This window comes from Mesoplodon bidens (genome assembly GCF_964165515.1).
Source record: "Mesoplodon bidens genome assembly, chromosome: 1".
In the NCBI taxonomy this organism is placed as follows: domain Eukaryota; kingdom Metazoa; phylum Chordata; class Mammalia; order Artiodactyla; family Ziphiidae; genus Mesoplodon; species Mesoplodon bidens.
In genome coordinates, this window is record NC_138176.1 from 174,316,502 (window position 1) to 174,341,378 (window position 24,877).

General features: G+C 33.7%; 2 protein-coding genes across 2 annotated transcripts in view; one reads left to right on the plus strand and one right to left on the minus strand.

The window, feature by feature from the left end:
* The window catches only part of CTNNA3 (catenin alpha 3), a 1,660,471-nt gene that overhangs the window by 555,204 nt on the left and 1,080,390 nt on the right, over window positions 1-24,877 (plus strand). The window lies entirely within an intron of this gene.
* The window catches only part of LRRTM3 (leucine rich repeat transmembrane neuronal 3), a 180,237-nt gene continuing 164,513 nt past the window's right edge, over window positions 9,154-24,877 (minus strand). The window contains exon 3 of the mRNA XM_081238037.1: window positions 9,154-10,029. Within this exon, the coding sequence (XP_081094163.1) occupies window positions 9,820-10,029 (210 nt within the window). The 3' untranslated portion in view covers window positions 9,154-9,819. The remainder of the gene's footprint in view (window positions 10,030-24,877) is intronic.

Genomic DNA, 24,877 nt, shown 5'->3' on the forward strand with positions numbered 1-24,877 from the left:
AACAGATATAACATTTTCCACAAAGGATTAATACTATTTAACACCTCCCCGCCCCAAAGAAAAATAAAACACAATGAAGAAATAGCAATATAAAGAGAAATAGAGTTGAGGAAAAGTTGGAAAATATTTATGTCCATCTAGAAAGGCCACAAGTTTGCTGTGGCCAGAGTAAAATTTGGGTCTGAACTTTTAGGCAATCAGGACAAAAATTGAGTTTGGTGTTTCTATGCCAGACAAGCATGACTCTAACAAATACTATTGAAGTAACAAATGTACGTAAATAAAAACACAGTGTTCTTTCTTCACTTCCCTCTCTTCATTTTAGCCATCTGAATACTGTTAGTCTTACATTCTATATTTCTATCTCAGTTCTCACTTTTGCCCAGAATTATCCCCAACAACTCTGCTAACTTTGATTTCATCTTCTGATTGCCGTCTGCACTTACATGTATTCAATTTAGCTTGATTTTTTTTTCTTAATATGAATGCCTTTTCTCTTTGCTGAGACTATAAGTCCCTTGAGAACAAGGACTATATCATATACTTTTTTATATCTCTCGAAGATTCTTGCTTTCCACTTGACATATATTGGTTATCTAATAAACACATCCATTATATTGATGTCTTCAGTTGTAGCCTTAAGTGAATAGACTTTTAAGTATTTGGCTTATGAAGCGGACTTTAAATGGGCAGTTGGTAGGTGTCAGTTTGTCTGTATATCTATCATCTGAATTTTAATTCTTGTTACACAATTTAGAAGCTGTATGTTATCAATACATAGTCACTTTGAGCATCATTTTCCTTATCTTCTTAAGGGATAACAATAGTACTTACTTCATAGGGTTATTATTAATCCTGTTAACCATATTAATGAGTATTAAATGAATTAATACAAGTAAAATGTTTAGAAAAGTAAACATTAAGTGTTAATTATTATCATTTTGTTTTAAAGCACTTAGTACTAAGTCATTATTTCTGGAAATAATTAAATTCTGGTGGCAATTATAGAGCACAGTCAATTGTCTGCCCTCAGAAAGTGAAACTATATGACAATAAAACCATGTCAACATTAGAGAGAATTATGTTTATATTCACAGTAGTTTGAGGGCATATACTTATCTGAAATCTCTATTTGATTATTAAATTTAAAAGAAGTGACCCCAAACTACATGTTTTATATTACTTAAAGTATTTATCTGTTAAAAGACACTTCTTCCTATCCCTTTATGGTAGTACCAAGGTGTCATATTAGTTCACAAATTTTTGTTCCATAACTGGAATCAAATGCAAGGAAAACATTAATAAGGGCTACTACCCCAGCCTTATGTTATTCTTTCAGAAAATGATGAAGTACGACAAGGGTTCATTGTGAAATAGCCATATCTAAAATCCAACAATGGTTCAAGAAACTCAAGTTTGAAGTTTGTTAAGGAGGAACTGGCAAAGAGTTTTGAAGGATGTCCAGTACACTGATCTTAAGATTTCATCAAATCCAAAGGTGAAAAATTGTCCACCTCACAAAGATCTCAGGTTTTTCTCCAGATAGCTGAAGTTCAGAGATATTCAGTGTCTTTCCTTAGACCTCTTTGTTATAAGTGTAGTCAGAGTAGAGCTGGCATGGGTCTCTAGGCTCTTGTCTCAAGGCAATAATTTCCTTATTTTATAAGTATAAAATAACACCCATAGATAATGAATATTACAAGTGTCTTGGTCAAGAACTGCTAGAGAGGACTTTAGAAACCATATATCCAGCTTGCCACTGCGGTGGACATGCTATTCCAGTAATTGCGTTATAGTAGAGCAGAACGAATAGGGTTGATCCAATCTTTCACCATGTTTTCATCAGACTGTTTAGGGCATTGTCTTTATGTATCTGTAATTGAAAGCAAATATATCATTGATGTAAAACAGTAAGCACAGATGGAGTATATTTAAAACACAGTTCATTTCTCAACATCAGAATCTGACTAGGTATATATGAATTAATATAATTACTCATGGTTGAAAGCAGCAATTTGGGGCTTATATTTGGGCTATTTCAAAATGGATCTTGAAAAGAGTTTGAATCTTTTATTCTGACTTTTCGGTTTTTCTCAGGAGAAATAATAGTGACAGTTAAAGTATTTTTTATCCTTAGTATTCTCTCTTTCGGTAGAATGAATTCTGTCTATCTATTTAATATGTATTGCCATCACAAATATCTGTTTGTTTTTATGTCCCTAATGTCAGTATTGGTTTTTACTGATGACATTAGATGACATAAATGTTATTGTAAATTTTAATTATTAGTCTTAAATTTTAAAATTACTTGCAGGTTATCTAATGAGAATAAATCACATTTCTTTTACCTACCTCTTGGTATGTGTAGTTTTTTTGTCTTCTTCATTGTCCTTTACCACATCTTCAACCCAGATACAAGGAGCATCTTTGTTGTTCCAAATCAGAATTACTTTAGATATTTCAGTTATAATTTCTGTATGGTGGTCGTGGTACCAGGATGAACAGATGTAATGATATTAGATTCAGGATGCTAGAGCTTCTTTCTTTGCTGGATTTATTAAATGTTTTAAATTTATAGCATATAGTTTTATCACAGTTGTAGTAGTGGCAATTTTTAGTAGAATTGTGACTTACAGAGTATTTTACTGGCTCTTGAATCCCATGTGGATTATTAAAAAATGTTTTTTACATGGATGTTACATATTCAGATAGTGTGATGGAGTAAAATGATAATGTAACTTCTCGATTATATTACCTTGGGCTTGTGCAAGTTCAAGGAGAAGTAGGAGAGGTTGTTAGTCCAGTGGTTTAATAAAATGCTCCTAGAGACACTAATGGAATCAAGGCACTATTTAATAATCATTTGTTAATAGCTAAAACTAAGGGAGATTTATTTGAAGACGTGAATTTAAAAATAAATGTAAAAAATTTTATTTGGCCACCTGCACATAATGATGAAAACATTTGTATTACCTTCACAAGGAAAATTATATTTATTTTTAATTTAAGCTATATATTATTGAATATGTCCTGAGTAACAGGACAAGCAGAATGTACATTGTTATAGAGGTTATCTTCCTGCCTCCTTTATGTAACATGCTCCCAGATCCCATATCATTTGTGTAAGTAATGATACTTCTACAAAAAATATGGATATCTACTTATCATATTTTTGTCATAAGTTTATAATATGCTAGGAAAATTGGAAATGAAAATACAGCATGAGTATTTGGGAGTATTTATTTGTTTGTTTGTTTGTTTATTTATTTATTTATTTTTGCGGTACGCGGGCCTCTCACTGTTGTGACCTCTCCTGTTGCGGAGCACAGGCTCTGGACGCTCAAGCTCAACAGCCATGGCTCACGGGCCCAGCCGCTCCGCAGCATGTGGGATCTTCCCGGACCGGGGCACGAACCCGTGTCCCTTGCATCGGCAGGTGTACTCTCAACCACTGCGCCACCAGGGAAGCCCTGGGAGTATATGTTTTTTGAAGGATTTTTTCTTTCAAATATTCATTCTTTTTAGGAAACAATGTATAAAACTTCAAGAAAATAATAGATATTTCTTGCCATTAAGTTGCGGACTTGGGATATTGAAGGAAATCTCTACACAGTGTGAAATAGCTTATGCAGTTTTTCTGTTTAGGAATAGGAAAGTACATTCTTTTCCACCTGTCTCCACACCCCTTATTAAAATATATGAGCCTAATTATATTGATTGTGGTCTTTGTTAACATTTGAAAATGTGTTATTGGGTGGTAGGAGCACATCCTTAGTGTCAGGAGCACTGGATTTGAATCCCCAACTCTGCTATATAAGCCTTAGCAAATTATTCAGCTACCATGATTCTTATTTTCCTTTTTTTAAAATGATGGTTATACCTGTTTCCTAAGATGGTTTGAGAATGAAATGAGGACAACACAATGCCTATTACATCATAAATTAGTCCTTCCTCTCTCCCCAACTCCAGGTTTTCAACAGTTATATTATTATCCATGAAAGCAAGTAATAAATTAAGTGAATAATCCAGCTGATTTAAGATAGTTTTCAGAGATTTCTGTTGAAAAAGCTAGTGGGGAACAAAATCTATAAATAACACAGTTTGTCAGAAAAAACCTGACCATTTTATATATAGTTGTCCTTTGTTGCACATTCTTCTAATCAAGAAAAATGTTCATCCAGGCTTAGCAAACTAGATTCACATTGGAATAGGAAAGCACAAGAAGAATTTTAGACTAGAATAAAAAGCAATTGAATGACTTGGCAAAAGTAAATTCATCTGAATAATATTTTGCAAAATTTAACATGCCTTAGAGACTAGCTTCAGAGATTCTGACTCAGTAAATCTAGTATGGATCCAAGGGATTTGGGCTCATTTTGATTTCTTAATAGTAGCTTTGACTCTGTGACAGGTGACAACAGTTTAAACCAATAACTAGAAAAAATATAACTTGTCAACTTTATCCATTCATATTATTTTAATAGTATTTTTTATATTAGTCCAGATAAATTCCCTAACTGAAACTGACTGAAAATGATCACTCTAGTGTCTATAGACCTGCTTGAAACTAGAGAGTCCTTTCTTTTATACAGTCTGAGGTAAAGACTGCACCATAGAACCTTTAAGGCCGTGTGCTGCATTATGCAACACAAGATACGTGTAAATCAGTTTACAAAAGATAAATTAGTGAGTGGTGTTTCAGATTAGAAAACAAGAAGGATTTACTTCAAGGATCATTTATCATATAGTCCCTTAATGTATTTGAAATATTATTTGATTTATACAAAATAAAATTTCACTTAATTTTGGGGGAAGATATATATCATATAAAAGAAAATCTATAAATAGATGGGAGAAAGGAGGAAGAAATTCAAGAGTTCTCTAGGTCCTAGATGGCTGAGGCACTCTTTTGCTTTAAGGGCACTGTCTTTAATAGAAAGGTAAATAATCAACTGTGGACTTTTTTAAACATCAATTTTACCCTAACTTAAAAATGTTACATATAAGCCTCTTATCTCATAATAAAATCATTATGTAAGCCATGAGAGACCTTTACAAATAACCCATCACCGTTTTGGTATATATTTTTTAAATTTTCAAATATTTCTTCCCCATTACAGTTGATACTAAAATGAAGCACAGTTTCTGATTGTCAGTCTTCTCCACCCTTGTGGGTATGTCAGAGTTTTGAAAGCCTTGACCCTGGATCCTCTGCCTTTAGTACCTCTCTAGTTAGGGACAGCTGTGGTGAGTTGAGAAGGTAATAAAAGTAGTTGGAGGCTCTTACTTACTGCGAGACTAACATATCTGTATTTCTTACTGTATAATCAACCCATCTGGACCTCGGGACTTTTTATGTGTTACGAGGTGGTTATACCATTACCCTGGCTGATAAACTGTTAAGAGCTACGCCACTGTAAGATGTTATTATGTCTACTCTAGAGATTTCTTATCCTTTTTCCTGAGGCTGAATATCTGCTGGTTCTATTACTTTTTCCTTCATTGGCTACCATCTACCCAGCAGAAAATCTACATCTGATTTTCTTTCTTCCAGCTTACTAATCATTCACATCAGGTACCTGTTTTCATGCTTTCAGTTTCTTTACTTTTTTATTTTTTATTTTTTTGCGGTACGCGGGCCTCTCACTGCTGTGGCCTCTCCCGTTGCGGGGCACAGGCTGTGGACGCGCAGGCGCAGCGGCCATGGCTCACGGGCCCAGCTGCTCCACGGCCAGCATGTGGGATCTTCCCGGACCGGGGCACGAACCCGTGTCCCCTGCATCAGCAGGCGGACTGTCAACCACTGCGCCACCAGGGAAGCCCTTTACTTATTTTTAATGTTGAGTTTGAGAGATGATATCTGTCTTCCAGTCAGGAGCAGAGAAAAATATATATTCTTAATCTCATATACAGTGGTTTTATTTTAGAAAATATTTTTTCAAAAAAGATTCTATTTCTAAGCAGTTTGTGGAGTCATACTGATCTGATTTCAAGTCAGGTTTATGTCATTTGTCTTGAATGTTAAATTTGGGCAAGTTTTCTTTCCTTCTAAAGATATAATTTATATTAAAATCTGTCTGATTTTGTGGTTTTGGGAGTAGGGATAGAGACTTGATAAAATGAGCTGATCAAAAATATTATTTGCTTATTAGTATATGTTTTTTCATCTATACATCAGTTTGGATGAATTACATTTCATTTTTATTGGAAGGAGAATAAAGAAAGTTATTCTCCATTAAGATAGTTGTAAGAATTCATGGTTCAATAAGTACTTTTGCTGAAACAAAATAGGAAAAAAAGAAAATTACAAAGGTTTTTCCAATTAGCTCTGAATTGAATGTGTGTTCAGTTGAACATGTGTTAAACATATGTTCAACCTGGCACTATGAATCTGTTTTATAACTCTATGCATAATCTCGATTTTGATGATTTTTGTTTTTTTGTGTGTGTTTTTGGGGTTTTTTTATGCTTCTCAATTTTATTCTGGACCTTGGGACCTATATACATCCACTTCTTAGAAGCAACCATTCTACACATTTACAAATGATATGATTTGTTAAGAAATTTATGACGTTATACTTTTTGAATAAAGAGTTTTAATGTGAGAGCCCAGAGTAGCACACAAAGAGTCCATTTAGCCCGTATATTATACAGATAGAGGAACTGAGTTAAATTAGGGATTACTAAACAACATGTCAAACATTTTTTCATTCTATTTACTATCTGGAAGTTCTCTGGCCCTGATCAGAGAGGGAAGGCTTTTAGTATAGTGGAAAGACTAATAGGGTCTGAATTTTGAGAGTAGTTCAACTCCACCAATTATTAGCCCTGTGTTCTTGGGCAAGTCTCAACTTCTTTGATATTAATGTGTCTTCATAGATTGGTTATGAAGGCAAAATGAGATAATTTATGTGGAATGTGGTTTGTAAACTTCAAAACACCGCATACATGTGTTTGCTGTAGCTACCACTGTTATTGTAACCATGCTGGGCTGAACTGCATTTTTCAACTCCAAACATAGAAACATTTCAGCTGTTTAAAGAGGTGAGAAGTAGACAGGAAGGAAGACATGGGGTGGTTAGAAAGAGGAAATGGGAGATTACTGAATTCTGAAAAAGACAGGTTAGAAATAGGGATTTTAGACACAAATATATAAATTGCAAATGTATGGTAAAGATTCCAGACACAATCTCCTGTAGCAGGTTTTCATTTCCCCAAAGCCCCCACACCACGGGACATGGCAGAATAAAAATTAAGCAAACAAGTAACCCTGCATCTTTTTTTTTTTCCTGCTAAAGATCCTTTGGGTTTAATATCAAATATGACAAATACCAAAATTCTTAGTTTATTTGGCTCTTAATGTACGTAATAAGTCCTCCGATGCACAGAGCTAAGACCTCCCATGCACCTGGTTTCAAGGTGACTGATTCTATTTATAGTTGTTCACTTCAGATGAACTTAAAATGTTTAAGAAAGAAAGCAGTTTGCTTCAGGAAATAAAGGGCATATATTTGTGAGGCTCCCTGGAACCTTTAACATTTCTAAAAATCATTTTGTCAGTTTGAAAATGTCTGGAAAGAGAAGATATAAAATGCTTATTTACACAAATTAAAAGATATTTGAATCTTTGCAAGGACAACTTCTATGAGAAAAAATTGCAAGTGACATTTTGGTTTACATAATAAATAAAATTTTGCATCAGATTTCAGATCCATACATAACAGATTTATAATTAACCCTCTATAGATTTGCTAACTGCATAACAAAATATCAGTGTAGAGGCTTAAGAATACTCTGACAGTAATACAGTGCAAGGAAATTAGAAATTGGAAAAAAGAGATTAAAATTAAACTAAAAATGACAATTTTCTGAATAGCAAATAATTTATGCAAAATATGTTACAAAATCTGGAATGCTAGATAGTTGATACAAGTACTGTGACATTTAGTTTCATTTAAATTAGTAAGAGTTTGCTCTTCCAACATTTTGTTTTTTTCCCTTCTGACAGTATATTTTCAACAAAAATTTGCTCTTGATTTTTTAAATTCATTCTCTTTGAACCTGCTCTTAAATTTGCCATGATAAACCTGCATAAAACTACACTTTTGAATTTCTTTGGAAGAAATAAAAACGTTGGAAGTTTGACATTGGTTTTCACAAATTCTTTTCTTCATTGTTTTTGACTGTGTTTGATCCCTATTAGATTGACATACTCTCAACCTATTTTTGATGTCATGAATTAAAAATGACAACATAAAAAAAGCACTTCTAGTGTAACAGCAATTGAGACTTGCAATTTTATATTTAAAAAAACCCACAAAAGTATGTGTGAATACCATAGATAAAATAACAATATTTTCAAACAGTAACGTGTGTCAAGCAAACAACAGAAACAAGTTGATTATTTCAGCCTCTGAAAAGTCAGGTTTTCATAATTTGATTGAATTAACTTTATAATACAATGGATAATCAATACATGATCTGGGGTGGTTTCAAATTACTCTGGATTATTTTTCAGATAATTTGGAGGTGAATCTCATTATGAATAGCAATATAAACAATTTAGAACATATTAAGGATGTTTACAGTCTACTTGCGTGATAAAGTTCCACCATGGCTCATATCTGTATTGAATCAGCTGTAGATGTTTAGAGTTCTCTCCCAGGAGAAAATTGATGTAGCACACAAAGTGAAAATTTTCATATATTTCCTTTGAGATGTTCCTAAAATATAGCCTCACCATTCTAAATGGGAAATTGTCTTAAAACCAGGCACATTTTGCACTGATGGTTATTTTTAGGTAAACCACTTCGGGTTAATTAAGAGAAAAATTACTACTGTACAATTATTATGCTTTATTCTCCCACCTTGGCCTGAAGTAATGAGATGTAACAGAGTTTTTCTTTGTCACTGGCAGCTGCACCTTTTAAGTATATCAAACTCTGTTGCTGTGGTTACGGCCTTTGTTTCCAGTGATGTTTTGTCCATGCTTCCCCCCACCCTTAACAATGGGTTACTCAAAAGAATGAAATAATGAGTCATTCATTCAGAAATACGTTGTTAAAATATCCCTCTTTATCATTACATTTCACTGCTTAGAAACTAGGCTGTAATTCAAGGCAACAGTTAAGTCTGAGAAGTGTTAAAAAATCTTTGATTTTTTTCATTTATAAGAAAGACCTGTCTATGTAATTGAAGAACTTCTTATAAGTCTCAACAAACCCTTTTTGGTTAATGTATTATTTCTGGACCAAGTAGATAAAATTCTACACAGTAAGCATGATAAAAATCGTGCATGTTTTGCACAGCACAGAATTTGAGAGTCAAGGTTTCTGGGCACAAAAGCAGTAACAAAACAGTCCCTACAAAACTGAGTAATTCTGAATAACACAAGAAATAATTTTTGTTAATTTAAAATTTTAGAAACTGAAATACATAAAGTTTGTAAAGTAAAATGTAATTAAATTATGGTACTGTACATACGAGTTGTTTCTATAATTGAAACTTTACAATATGAAAAATACATTAGCTCTGTACAGTTTTTACAGGTAGGTAGGATAAGTTTTGAGAAAAAAAGGTTTTTTTTTTTTCAGGGTCATACTCTAAGTCAAAAAAATAGTGCACAACTTAGCTAATTATAAAGTGTAGAGTTGAAACAATTCATGTCTTCTTTACTTCATGAATCAATCTTGGATTTTTGTTTAATTTAACAGGGGATTGTTTTCTTTCGTTTTTAGAGTCCACAATGAACAAATCTTCCTCATTTTGTCCTTGAGGTTACAAAGTTTGATGGCAACCCTTGGTTACCAATTAGCTCAATTAAGCCAGCTGCTGTTTATGGTCACTGATTCGGCCAGCTGTTGTGATTGTGCTCAGGTCCAGCTCAGTCTCTAGGTGTGTTTCCATCGTATCTTCCTGTGCATTCGTTTCAAAGGATTTATGAGAGAGAAGTTCATGATGCACCCCACAGTAACTTATTGTGGGCTGGTCGTATGCCAGAAAAGTTGACACATTCATTGATAAAGGTATCTGGGGAAAAATGACACAAGAAAAGTCAGTTATAAAAAGACAACTTTGGGGGCAAGATTTGGGGAATGTGAAGTGCTGACCTGACTAACTTCCATGGGTACATCTGTGACTGAAGAGTCCCCTGCTATCTCACTAATGTCCCTCATTCTCATACTAGCACGCAGAATGCAACAGTTCTAAAGCCTGAGATGGAGCTGCTCAATTCTTAACTAGAACCTTCAGATAAATAGGAACCTAAGCGATTCTGAAAATGCTGAAAGTTTTGTTAAAAAAGTCAGAAGAATGTTTTTCCTCAGTGAGGTAAATTTGTAGTTTTAGAACTAAGAAAAATATTATTTGGTTACTTATGGTATTGGAATACAATTGAACAGTGGTTCTCAAACTTTATCATGCATAAAAATCACCTCCCCCTTCTTCAGCTCCAACATCCACTTCCCTGATTATTTTTAATTTAGTAGGTCTGAGGTGGGACCTGTAATTTGCATCTTATAGTTCCCATATGATACTGGTGCTATTAATCCACACACCACACTTTGAGAACCACTGCAGAAGAGGATTGTCTAGGTAAGTCATTCTGGCTCTTCTTACCCAACAACTTCTTTTTTTTTTTCTTTTTTTTCCACATTTTAAAGTGTTTTTACCTATATGATCTGGATACTATAACTTAATATTATTTCAGAAAAGCTATAACATTGTAACATGCTATGAAATAAAGAGTAGGGTTATCTTCATGATGGTCTATTTTTTTTTTTTTTTTTTTTTGCGGTATGCGGGCTTCTCACTGTTATGGCCTCTCCCGTTGCGGAGCACAGGCTCCGGACGCGCAGGCTCAGCGGTCATGGCTCATGGGCCCAGCCACTCCGCGGCATGTGGGATCTTCCCAGACAGGGGCACGAACCCGTGTCCCCTGCATCGGCAGGCGGACTCTCAACCACTGCGCCACGAGGGAAGCCCCATGATGGTCTTTTTAAAAAAGCACCTTTTCTTCACTCCCATACGTGCTCTTTTGGACAGTAGCAATGATGGTGCCTGACTGTGCCATGATTGCCGAAATAGTCCTATACTCCTGTGGCTTTGTCACAGCTTGGCCACTGTCAGTAAAGATTGTGGCTACATATCCCCTGTCAATACTTTCTTAATATTTATTTTGCCATGAGCATTCTTTGAAACATTAATGTCTGTAGCTTGATCCATATATCTAAACTAAGGTTTAGAGAACTCCCAGGAAGAAACTCTGGCTTCTATGAAAGTCTAAAAGCAACAAAGGATGATGCTAGTTTGAAGGAATCAGTGATATATATGTGGAAGGGACCCTTGCTAATTGCAGCTTAATGAAAGGAAGCAAGTTCTAAAAATAGGAAAAAGCAAGAGTGACCATTGTGAACAGAAGGGAAACGTGTTACAGACAAAAGGTAGTTTGAAATGTAATCAGATGTCAAAGTCTAGAGATTATTCCCATTTTTTTCAATAAGATTAAAAAAATTGTTCTAAAAAGTAGGCAGTTTTGAGGAAACTTCAGCCTTGATCTCTGTTTAATCTCCTAATTACTAATTCATGTTGTTGAATTACCTTGGATAAAAACTTCCACCATTCTTATTTGGTGGTAGATAAAATATATTTCTCTTTGGTCACCTCAGACTAAATTCCTCTGATGTCAGCTAAGATTGGAGCCCAAAGCTAAGAAAAATAGAATGCCTAGATTTTATTAACTCCTTCTTTACTTTCTTAGTCCTTTTCTCCATACATAAGACTCCTTTTTGCCTCTTGTCTTTCCATCCCTATCTTTCTACCCTTATTTAGTTTTCCTTTAGTAAAAATTAGTTGAGCTGTTATTTCCTTGTTTTCTCTTGTATTCACTTCTTTTGAGATTATAATTTCTTTTTAATGTGAACATTTCAATGTATCAAACGTGTAATGCTTAGTTCTTGGAGACAGAAATGTAATCCCCTTCATCAAATTACATTCCTGAGAACTCTTCCTATTTATGTGAATTTTTAAAACTTTGAAGCATGCTACCTGATGTGTGAATGAAAGACATCATACGCTTTAAAAAATGGTCAAGGTGATTGAAAGATCATAAAGAAAATAATATGCTTCCAAAGATGCTCATTTAAAATAAGGAAGAACTATTGTTACAGATGAAATAGCTCAGATAACTAAAATACAATATATTATTATGCAAAAGTAATTATGCAGCATGAATAGATTTGAGTTATAGGAGAGAATGAAAAATTGGGTATGTGAGTTTAACATTAGCCTCTGGGAAATCAATGTTCTGTAATGTGTTATGGGTCATATATCTATAGGATTTTATATACTTGTTCTTATTTGTCATGGAAACTTATTCTTTATATATGCTACATCATTCCTGGCTTACTTGGAATTTACTGTGAATAATTCATTATTTTTATGGTGATGATTTATGAAAAATAATAAACCATGATACCTTTATTCTGTGTGTGTGTGTGTGTGTGTGTGTGTGAGTGTACACAATTTCCTGCTTGATTTATTATCTAGAGGCTGCTGGTATCCAGAGTGCAAGTCCTAATTTGAACTATATCAGTTAGGTAGTTAGCGCTCATTATTTATTAAAAAATCCCACATATTTTCTTTATAGAGTTTCTTATTTGGGGATATGTTTTATTTTAAAACTCCTAACCCCTTGGTTATACTTTTTTAATGTCAAGTCATATTTATCACATTTTAATCTTTCTGAAATTGGGATGGTACTTATAATTAGTGTGGATGTTTAACATGTATTTTCTTCCCTGCAATTGAAAGTGATTCTTAAAGTTGATGATATCTTAATATCAAGAAAATAACATACTAAGTTGTATTTGTAAGTAGAATTTAACAGCTAAACGTATCTGAATACAACATCACAGTAGATTTTCCCAGGTTGACTTAAATGATTTTGAAAATCTGAAAGTTAGCATTAGTTATATTCACGTGTATATTCATAGGAATATATACATGCATTGACATACACATATACACAATATAGAAAGACATACATAAATACACATATATGTAATATACATATATATATATAATCTTGTGGCCAGTTACTTATGATTTCAAAATTACTTAAATCTGGTATGGAAAGTGCAAATTTTGGTGATATATTAGTTTTGGACAACTATTTCATATTTGTTGTATAAAATATATACATAGATGTATACTGTATATATAGAAATATTATTTACACACACACATGCACACATAGTGGCTGGGTAGTGATGGAGAGGTTATCCACTGGCATTAAGCAAATATCTTGAGGCTCAGATACAATCCATGTAAATCCATTCTTGTCACCCAGTCAGTAAATATAGCAGCCCTTTCTCCTTCCTCACATAATCGTCAGTCATGTGACCTTGTGCCCTATGCTTTCTTTTCCCTTTCCAATCTGACCTGGGTATTCTCTATTCATCTTCTCTGTCTCTGTCCCTTTCTCCATTTTTACCTGATTTATATTAATGTGCTGAAGCAGGAGAGGCACACAGCCATGCTCTCCCCTATGGATAGAGTATTCAACAGGACAGTCCCAGTTTATGCTTATTGTCCCATTTTGGAAAATAAATCACTTTACTCAACCTACCTGAAGATGACCCAAATATGTTTTGTTTGTCTGTTTGGTTGTTTTGCGGTACTCGGGCCTCTCACTGTTGTGGCCTCTCCCGTCGCGGAGCACAGGCTCCGGACGCTCAGGTTCAGCGGCCATGGCTCACGGGCCCAACCGCTCTGTGGTATGTGGGATCTTCCTGGACCGGGGCACGAACCCGTGTCCCCTGCATCGGCAGGCGGACTCTCAACCACTGCGCCACCAGGGAAGCCCCCAAATATGTTATTTTATAAAATGAAAATGAACAGCAAGGGCAGTAGGAAATATAAATCTAATAAGCCTCTGCTTCCCCAGACCTTTTGTTACAGGGCTTTATTTAAAGTGTCCATAGAGTTTTCTTGTCTATCTTTCTGAGAGAACAGTTTCTTTCGGTGAATTTTAACCTGATAAACTCCTATTTATAATTACTTAGTTTCCTTCGATACTTTAGGTCAGTATTTTTCAGGTGAGTTAATTATTCTTAAGGCATAACTTATAGAGATCCAAGAATATGAAAACTTAACTCCCCAGAAAGCAATATGATCTAGAGTCTGAACTAAGAAATCATTATATGCTATTCTAATGATGAGAGGTAGAAGCTGACATTATTTAGGAAATTCCCCTCAGGAAAAATTTCTACTCTGCTAAACTAGTTACTGTCTTGACATCAATGATATTTGCCTAAGCAGTAATTTTCCAATGTCTGTCTCAACATCACATATATGTACCTTTCACATACGCAAATTTTGTAATGTTAGATGAATAAAAATAACTCATTATTCTTTTTTCCCATTCATTTAAAATGTTCAAGCTTGTGACTTTAAGGGGAAAGAATAACTTTTTAAAGTTTCCAATTTGTGATTAAGTAAAAATGGTCATTTTAATCTTATATTCACTGCAAGATAATATGTATATTTGTACACATATATATGTGTATATATGAATATGCATGTGTATTGCTCATATTCTAATTAGTTGGTTACAGGCCATTTAAACATCTTTTCCGTAGGATAGCAAGGATTATTTTAAGTACAGTAAGTACTCTGAAGAACAGAAAATGACAGTCCGCTTTTGAGAGGGAATAATAAAAAGGTTGTTTTTCCCTCTCTAGAATTGCAAAACATAGGAAATATTTGCTTGTTGAATGTTATTTCTGAGTAGAGTTTTTCTAAGTATAAATATTTCTATTGATTATCATTGAGTAGAATGCTAATGCTGTTCCCATATATCACGGGGGAAATCTTCTATTTTTATAAGGCCAATGTTACCTAGCGAGGATTCTACCTCTCTAGGTTGTTGAAAGGATGTTACTTTAGGGTTTTTTAGCTAACGGGGTTTTGTTTTTCAGTAATCTGTATGTAGTGAAAGAAACAGACTTGCTTCATGAAGGAATTAATTTTTTGAGATGTAGCCTTTATCACTATCAAGACATTTTCCCCTATTTTATGTTGTAATTCAGAGGCCTATTATTTGACATTTGTTTTTCATCTACTAAATTTAATGAATTTTCAGTTGAGTCAATTTCTACCTATTAACATATAAAATAAGAAGCAGGCATTATAATATTTTTCCAATTAATAGTATTTCTCGAATTTGTCTCTAAATTTGTCTCAAACTGGGCTCATTATCTCTGGATACAAACTAAGTTCTTCCCATGGTCCTTTTTCTGTTTTGGGGAGCACCGAGTTAAGTCAGCTTTGCCAGTGCCCTTCAACACTTCCTTGTCCCTTGTTCCAAATGTCCCATTATTTGTCAGTTACTTTGTTGACATCAATGACATATCTTTTACATGCATCCACTTCTCTCATTTCTGTTGCCATTATCTTGGCTCAAAATATTATTACCTTGTTTACTTTAGTGATTGCATGACTGGCATGCCTAATCAGTAGAGTTAAAAATAAAGCTAAATATTTGTAAATTCATTTCTGGAGATTAACTATATTTCTATTTAATTCAATGTAAGCAGCATGTAGAAAATAGTGAATGCTTTTTTCTTTTTCTTTTTTATCATGTCTGAATCATTACTCTGTCTTTGCAAAGAAGTGGGATTTGAAATATACTTTATTCTGGAAATTAGATTCCTTAAAAATATTATTTCATATGTACATATAGATATATATGAGTACACACATGTACATATCACACCACTGCTTGTATATTTCTCAATTTATTTAAAGAAGTGTTTTAATTTTTTCAAAATGCACTTGCTAATGACTTTATTCTTGTTTATCTTGATGCCTCTACTTTCTGTTTCATTTATATAGGCTATGTAAATTTTCCAGACTAGCCTTTGGTTGTGTTAGAGTATGTGCAACTTTATGTGTATTGGGGATTGGTTAGAAACATTTGTTTCAGTGCTACCAAACATGAGTTTTGTGTACAGGCTGGTAGTTTTACTGGTGGTAAAAATAGAAAGTTGTGTCTTTGGTATTACTTGAGTAATATTAAGAAACTTGATGGAAAATATCTTTTCTACTGGCTTGATTCTTGAAAATCATGTTACTAATTAATATTTTGTTTTCTAAGTATTGAGGCAGTTGGTAAAATGTAAGTATTATATAAGGAAAAATAGTGTAAGAAATTATCACACTGCAGCTTGGTTCACTGGAAGAGTGTCGAAGTTTGCCTAGATGTTACCTCTGGTCCTACCTTAATTCTTTAGGATTTCTGCAGTGATTTCTCTTCCTAGCCACCTGAGCAGCTGTGGGAACTTGTTTCATCTCTTGGTCCAGGACATCTGCCTGGACACGTCTCTAACATTCTCCTCATTATCATCACTGTCATTTATTGAGCATTTACTGTGTGCTAGGTACCATGCTACATGCTGGACTCAGGTCATCTTATTTAAGCCTCCTAAGGCTGTTGTAAGATAAATATAATTATTCCCATTTTACAGTTGAAAAAAACTAAGACTTAGGTGGTTTAAGTAATTAGTTAAAAATCATTTACCTGGTGAGTTGCAGAAGTGGTTGCCTGACTTCCTAACTAGTATGCTTTATTTCTTATTTATCACTTTATCTAACTCACACTGGCTTTGGAGTCTAGAGAGGTAAACACAGTATAATGTGTCTGATACTATTTAGACATCAATTATCAACATTGGATCTTATTTCCTGTAGGGTAAACACTATGATGTGCTAAGCTACACTTTAGCTTTCTGATACTGCTTTTCACTTTGGGTCCTCAGGAAAGAAACCTATAGTTGATCAGGGATTCACGATGTGGATGGATGGTGACAGCTCAAAATCAAAGCTCTCTTCTTCTTACTAAGCTCATATTGGCCAAATACAAAGTGTAAGGGGAAGGGTCTAATCTGGAAAACATTCTGAACTGGGATAGGAGCCTTACATATACTCCCAGATAAAATATGTGTAAGATTATTTAGGGAAACCTTTAGGGATTTTAAAACTAGATGTCTGTGTTGACTTGGAAATTGGTAGAAATGTTTCCCATTAAATGATGTTAGTTTTTCTTTTTAACAAGAAGTGTAAAAAGTTAGAAACCTCAGTTAATCGGATTATTTTGTTTTATATTAAATGACACTTGTTTTGATTTCTTTCTGTACATAAAAGAGTCATAGGTAGGTGCTGGAGCACAGGAGGACTGGGGAAGTGGAGAAACAAACATGAATAAGGTATAATTTCTGCTCCCTGACAAAATCATAGACTATTGAAGGAGATATGCATATAATGCGAGAAAGGAAAGGGAGGCAATGGATGGGGTGAGCTAGTAGAAAAGTTATGTGCTTGTATAAGGATGTGTGTGTGTGTATATATATATATATATATATATATATATATGTATATGTAAGGGAGGGTGTGTATGTATATACATATATATATATGTATATGTAAGGGAGGGTGTGTATGTATATACATATATATATATATATATGTATATACACACACACTTTGCTCTGACTGGCTGATTCTACTTACTATGTCATTTATCCTTTGTGGGTGCAAAACAAACTAGCCATCTTCTTTGTTTGGAAATAGTGTTGTTATTTTCCAGATTTATTGGCAAGAGTCAATATTACTGAGAAGTGATTTAATATTTACTTTTATAGACTCTCCCACAAAGATACTATATTTTACTTTGAAATTTATTTGTTTGAAGAGCAATCTATCTCTTAGAGCTCTTAAGCATTCTAATGGTTAATTAGTGTGAGTATAATGGACTGTTTGGATCATCAATTTTAATTATCTTGATTCTACTAGTAATTTAGTTAAAGAAGCATTTTCAGGAAGTGCTTAATTAAGAGCCTGAATTTATGTTATGCTACCTTTACACTTATAAAACAAACTAGTTTTTTATACTTTTAAGTTCTTAGATGAAATCAACACCTTAATACTCAGTTTCAGTATTTTCTTAAGATCTAAGTTGCCAACTAATGTAACAATTGCTATCTTGAGATAACAAGTATAGGGTAATAAGACAGGAAATCAATATGATTTTGAAAAATTTCAGATGTCTGTAACTTGAGAATAATGTGAAAGAAAACACTCTTTGCAGGAGGATAATAATTCTAGTGCATTTTGTGTGAAAAAATATTTTTGTGAACTCCTGCAAAGTGATATCACAAAGTGAAAAAAAAAATGAGTTCCATTTGAAAGGTAATAGTTCTCCTTGCATTAAAGTGCAATTTAAAATATGTATCTTAAATATTTAAATGACTTTGCCCTTTGTGAGTGTATTTTCTTCTTTACAAACAATTTGTATTTCAGTTTTGCAACAAGAAATAACTAGGGGTTGGCTATATGAATTATTTTCATAAATTCATGTGCTTGTGTCCACAAAACCAAATAGAAATATTCATTCAGTAACCTACTGACTTCAACAAAGACTTGCTGAATGCCTTTGCTGGTCCTGATGCTGGGCTAGTTGCTGGAGATACACCAAGTCCTTGGCCTCAAGGCTTCTGGATGGAACATAAACCCTTCTAACATATACTTATAACCTTCTTGAGTTCAAAAATCTATGACGAACCACATTTTTCTATGCCTTATGTTGTTTCATGTGGTCCCTTAAACACAGTAAGAACTAAATACATATTTATTGAATGCGTGAATGAATACATGAGTTTAAGTAATAGACTAATGGGTACTTGGCATAGTCTAGGAAGAAATTAAAAATGTTCATCCCTGGATGACTGTGAGAACTATATGACTGAGATAATAAAGTCTTATGATATCAAGCCCAGATCATCTTGACTCTAGGATAGAGGTAGAGGGCTACAATGAATTTTCAAAAATCCACACTAATGATTAGGCACATAGCGCTGCATTATAATGTTTGGGAACTTCTTCATTTATTTTATATTAATTATATACAAGTTTTTATTATTTTTATTAAAAATTTTAATGTTATATTTTATCATGTAAAGAATTAGTTTAAATTTGAAATATATAAAACTTTAAAAATCAATATTGAAAATAAAATAATTATTTTTATTTTGTTGATTTTACACCTATAAATTTCAGAATGTTATGTCTGTGCTTTGTCCTTTAATACCTTTTGTACCTGCATTTTTCAAACTCTTTAGTACTCCCTAGACTCATGGCCCATGATGTCCAAAAGTTTGGTGCACCTGTCAAATTAGTTCTTCCTGTAATGGACTCTGCCCTGGATCATTCTATGTTAACCTGTTTTATTTTTGGTGCCAGTGAAAAGTTATATTTATCTTTTACTGAGGGAAAGCAAAATGTCCCAAACTGTTTTCATTTACATGAAAATCTTCTGCACAGCCTGATGCCTGTTAAATTGGCACTATTGCCAGGTATAGTGATGGGAATCCAAATTGAGACTGTGGCTCAAAGGCCCCACTAATCTTGATGTTATGTTTCCAAATCTGTTTCTTCATACAACTGTGCAATGAGGTACAGTTGCTAATCGGTTTGAAAACAATCTCATCCTTTTTCTTTTTCCTGGAAATTGTGGTTACAGCAGTCCACTTAAGGAACTTATAATGATGATACAGCAGTTGATATTTTAAATCTAAGATTTGTATAAATATGCGAGAATGAAAATTAAACACTACAAAGCAAACAACATATAACGGTATTTGTATTGCTACAAGTAACTCTTGAAGTCTAGCTATTACTAGCAGTGTACTTTAATCTCAGAGAGGCTCTATATGGGATTTCCCTCATCACTGGCATTATATTTGGTTTTTCTGTCATGATTTTTGATATCTTATTTGCTTTCCAACTGGCTTTTTCCTCCTCAACAGCTTACTGTCATTTTGGCATTCTTCATAAAACAGGATCTGCATTTCTGACATACCTGAGATCTTGTCTTGCATTAGGGGTTCTTATTCCTGCCTAGGACCTAGAGGGCAGCACCTCAGGATTACATGCATCCTTGTAGCTGTCTTCTAATTAAATAGGCTTTCAAATGATGCAATAATTTACTGGTTAGCATTTTCTCTTCACTTTATTATTAAATTAATTCAGATTTTGGTTGCGATGTTTCCATACTAAATGAGATGATACTATATATACATCTGCTAAGTTGCATAAAAATCCTGCACTTGGAGATTTAGTTCAAATAACACTTCTTTGATGAAAACCCCTCAGATGAATTTGATTCTGTAAGGATGAGCTTCTGCTATGAATTTCTTCAGAATTTATATACACATAAGTATCAGTGCATGCTGTTTCTTCCATCCATCCTTTCATCTATTATTGAGTACTCTCAGGATCCTGAGTAAACAAAACCAATTGCCTGGCTTCAAAAGTAAGCAGTTGTAAATCACTACTTTTTTTCCTAGATGTCTGTGTAGGATATGGTGGAAGTTGTGGGAAATACTTGCCTTTGCTGTGATGCTTTATATAGATAAGACCATGTTTAAGCTGGCCTGGCTGGTTGTATATACATACTGCCATTATTTCATTTATATTAACATTATCTAACTATCTAGACTGTAAATTTGATAGAGAATAAAAATTTCTCAGGGGTTATACAAGCTATGTATTAGTAAAATTTTGAAAGTTCTTGTTAGTGGAGACACTGGCAGGGAACAAAATTGCTTCTCACAAAGTTTATGTTTGTAATGATGATATCAGATTTTCAGGTAAGGATGAGCTAATATGTATATGTAATTTATTATTAATAACTTATTAGTATAAGTAATTATTAATATAATATCCATTATTCTCTTGTTATTTCAAATTTTTATATGACACAAATATTAGGAACTTTAAAAAAGGTAAGTCCTGACAATATAGCTTTTATTATAATGCAATAAAACACTTCTTGTTGACATTTAAATAAAGATCAACTTCTAAATTGTGTTAGCACATATACATTACATGAGTGGTGACTATCATTGGACTGACCGGAAGTAATGTTGGGGAAGGGGAGTATCTAGCTCTTCTCAGTGTTTTACTTATGTTGTCTCACTTAATTTTACTGGGTCCTTTTTTTTTTTTCTTGCACAGTTATACATCGCGTTTACAAACTGTCATTTTCTAGTGTTGATTTTCTGTTACTTTACTTCATAGGATATAGTATGTCTGACTTTAGTTTCTTAGTAATAATGAACAAGTTAATGATGGTTGAATCTTTAATCAGTTTTATGTGATCAGCCACATATATATGCAGATGATATTTTTTCCACCATGGCTCTGATCAGACTAATTAAAAATAAGCTACATAAAGAGAAAATGTGAGGTGTTATTTCTTAATGGTCCACTTTGTTTCATTAACAATATAATGATTTGGTTTCAGCTCAAGGTTCAAAGTAGCTATCAAATGCAATTAAAAAATCAAAATGTTTTAGGCCATATTTGGGCAGTAAAACTCAAACCTGAGGTTGCATAACAGTCTTCACTATCATCAGTATACCCTACTGAGAGAATCTGCTTTAGCTTCTTTTATCACAGCTGGACATTCAGGGATATAAAAGGCACAGATATAAAATAACATGAGGGAGTTTTATGTAAGAGTTTTTATTATTGGTTTCTTATTGTTAGGTTGCATTATTTGTACTGCTAGTCAATAATCTGAATGATATAAGATCAGTGATGAAGAAAAGGATGAATCTTTATATATAGATACATACTTCAGATAGATTCTCTATAGCTTCTCCGTGATAAAGTTTAGTCTTATATCATTATGAATAGTATTAACAATTCACCATTTTTCATTCTACTATTTAAGTATCTACTATCAAAATATTGTAGTATCTATAATATAATCAAACTATCAAGATTCAAAAAGAAGAACTGATCATAAATTTTGCAGAAATATATGATTAAGGAAATCTAATGTAAAGGTTAGGAAATCCAATCTAGGGGGTCAAAATGATTTTTGTTTTCTCATGGCTATTAAGGAAGATGTCACTTGAATGAGCCTTAGAGTAGAATTATAAATTAATTTTTAAATTAATATACTCTTACTATCTGGTTCTCTCCCTCTCCCTCAGATTTAATTTTAAAATCTATTAACAGGGTTCTGATATTATATGAGATAATGAGCATATTTTATATAATATATAATATATGTAATTTATAATATGTGTAGGCATATTATGTATAAAAGCATATTTTATGTTTATATAAATATATATAAATGTTTCTTCTGAGATATATATATATATATATATATATATATATATATATATATACACATACACACACACAGTAGTCCCCCCTTATCCACAGGGGCTTCTAAGACCCCCAGTGGATGCCTGAAACCATGGATGGTACTGAATCCTATATATATTGTTTTTTCCTATATGTACATACATAGATAAAGTTTAATTTATAAACCAGGCACAGTAAGAGGCTATCCGAATTGCCAGCATCACTACTCTTATGGTTTGGGGCCATTATTAAGTAAAATAAATGTTACTTGAACACAAGCATGGCAATACTTGTAAAGCTGATCTGTTAATGGAGATGGCTGCTAAGAGACTAATGGGCGGGTAGCATATGCAGTATGGATACACTGGACTAACAGGTGATTCACATTTCTGGTAGTACTGAGCTGGAGGGCAAGCGATTTTTATCACTCTACTCAGAATGGCACCCAAATTAAACTTATGAATTGCTTATTTTTAGAATTTTCCATTTAATATTTTTGGGCCATGATTGACCACAGGTAACTGAAACCACAGAAAGCGAAACCAAGGTAGATAAAGAGGGAGTTCTTTGTGTGTGTATATAAAACGTGGTTATGGTTAGTGACTTTTTTCTAATAGAAGAATCTTTGTTATTTTCTTCCTATTGCCATCCCTCACTTGTATTTGTGGAATTTTCACTCCATGCACAGAATTGTGCCAAACATTTGAGGATAATTCAAGGAGCCATAGAAATGAGAATAGATTGCTTACCATCTCTGGGCTTCTATCGTCATTTAGAATATGTGGATAAAAAGTTAAGAAAATAATAGGTAAATTGTACTAGTTGTGAGTAGAGACAGAAAGGGAGAGGGCTTTCCGCATATGACATTTCATGCTTGTTTATAAGGAGACACTAGAGCCCAGAGATTCCACCCACTCCCTGAGAAATTTTGTCAAAACAAGGTAATAACTCTTCTTTGAACTGGCATTGTCCTTGGAAAATGATGATATTCCAACCGAATTTACCAAGTCCCTCTCTCACTCTAATAGAGAACTGATTAGGTTTTCTTACCTTTTATTTTAATTCATCTCTCATATGCTTTTTTATTTGCTTCAGTTGCTTACATTTTAATAAAATATTTATGGCTTTTATAAGTAAATCAGACTCTCAAAAGAATGGAATGGGAATCATCCTAAGTGCCTTTGGGGAGAACTAAGGTATTTTGAATGGCTTATTTGTTTATTTTTAATGATTTTATAATTTTTTATTACAGGACATTAAATTGAGACACACAGAAGTGACAGGGTAGAACAAAAGCTGTGCATTTTCTTAATAAGTGTACTAAGTTCTTATTGTTTAGCTGTAATCACTATCCTAGTATCTGAATAATGCAGGTTTTCTTAGCTTCCTCTGAAGAAGAATTTAAAAATACAAATTAAGTACAGAAAGATTCTAGAAAATAAGAACATTTCACATATAATTCAAATGTAGTCAAAATTCCAAGAACATTGTTGAAATGTTGTGTTGAGGTAGACAATGAAAAGTAACACAATGGGATGAGGTCATTCTGTCTGAGGGATGGGAGTGGCAGGAAAAATAAGACTATAGTTTTAACACTGAGACAGCATTTCCTAGATGGTAGCCCCATGAAAGAACATTGAAAAATTTATTGGGTCTGTTTGCTAACCATTTTATGATTGCTTATTTCTCACAGTGTGTTCAATGTAAATACAGCTTTGTGGCTTATATTCACGTCATGGTATTGAGGCTACCTCTTAGACCCTTTCTTTTTACTTGAGAACATTAGCAGTACGGTTTTGAAGAAAGGAAGAATCTTTCTCTAATGTTGTAAACTATATAGTTCCTGTGGGTATTTAAAGGGATTCAGAGTTCAAGAAGTTTAATAATGCAGAAGTCTTTATACCAGAATGCTTAGTGGTCCCCTGATCACACTTGCCCCTCTTGAACCTTTGGTGCACACCTGCTTTATTGTCAGAACACACAGGTGGCTTCTGTCAGGATGCATGACTATAGCAGAAATGCCTGCCTGATTCAGCATTCCAGTTAAATTCCTACTTACAAGCATTTAATTAATAGAGGGGGTAGATGGCTCCTAGTCACCAAAATCTGGTCAGTTTCTTGACTCAATAATATGTGGTCCATACCGTGGACTACCCAGGTTAGAGGGTGCTTCTACCAGTTCCAGGGCTGATGTCTGATCTGTAAGGTCTCTTTCAACATTCAAATTCAGAAATTTTCTCCTCTATTGTTGATCCTAAATTGATATTTTATATTTTAAAAAAGCATGTGTTTTGGAGAGGAAAGCCCTTTCCTGGAAATAATATATTCCCAGCTCATTCCTTCAGGGATTTCTTCTCTGGACCCACTGAGTTATTCAGAGACTCAGTGTGTCCTTAAGAGGCCTGTGGAGTAATAGAGAACTGGGAGGAAAGAAAATGATTCTCAACTTCATGGTGCAGTAAATGCATTTCTACAGACTGGGGCCTTGAGTGTAGCCATTTTCAAAATCTGCTTGGGGATTTAGGGTTTTAAACTTATGCCACGAATGATATTGATTAAGCATTTTCTGCCTCACCCATTAGCTCTCCCTTCTGCCCAGTCCTGTAATGAAATCACTATTTGTGCTGTGGAAATCACCGAGGCAATAAATCCAACACTT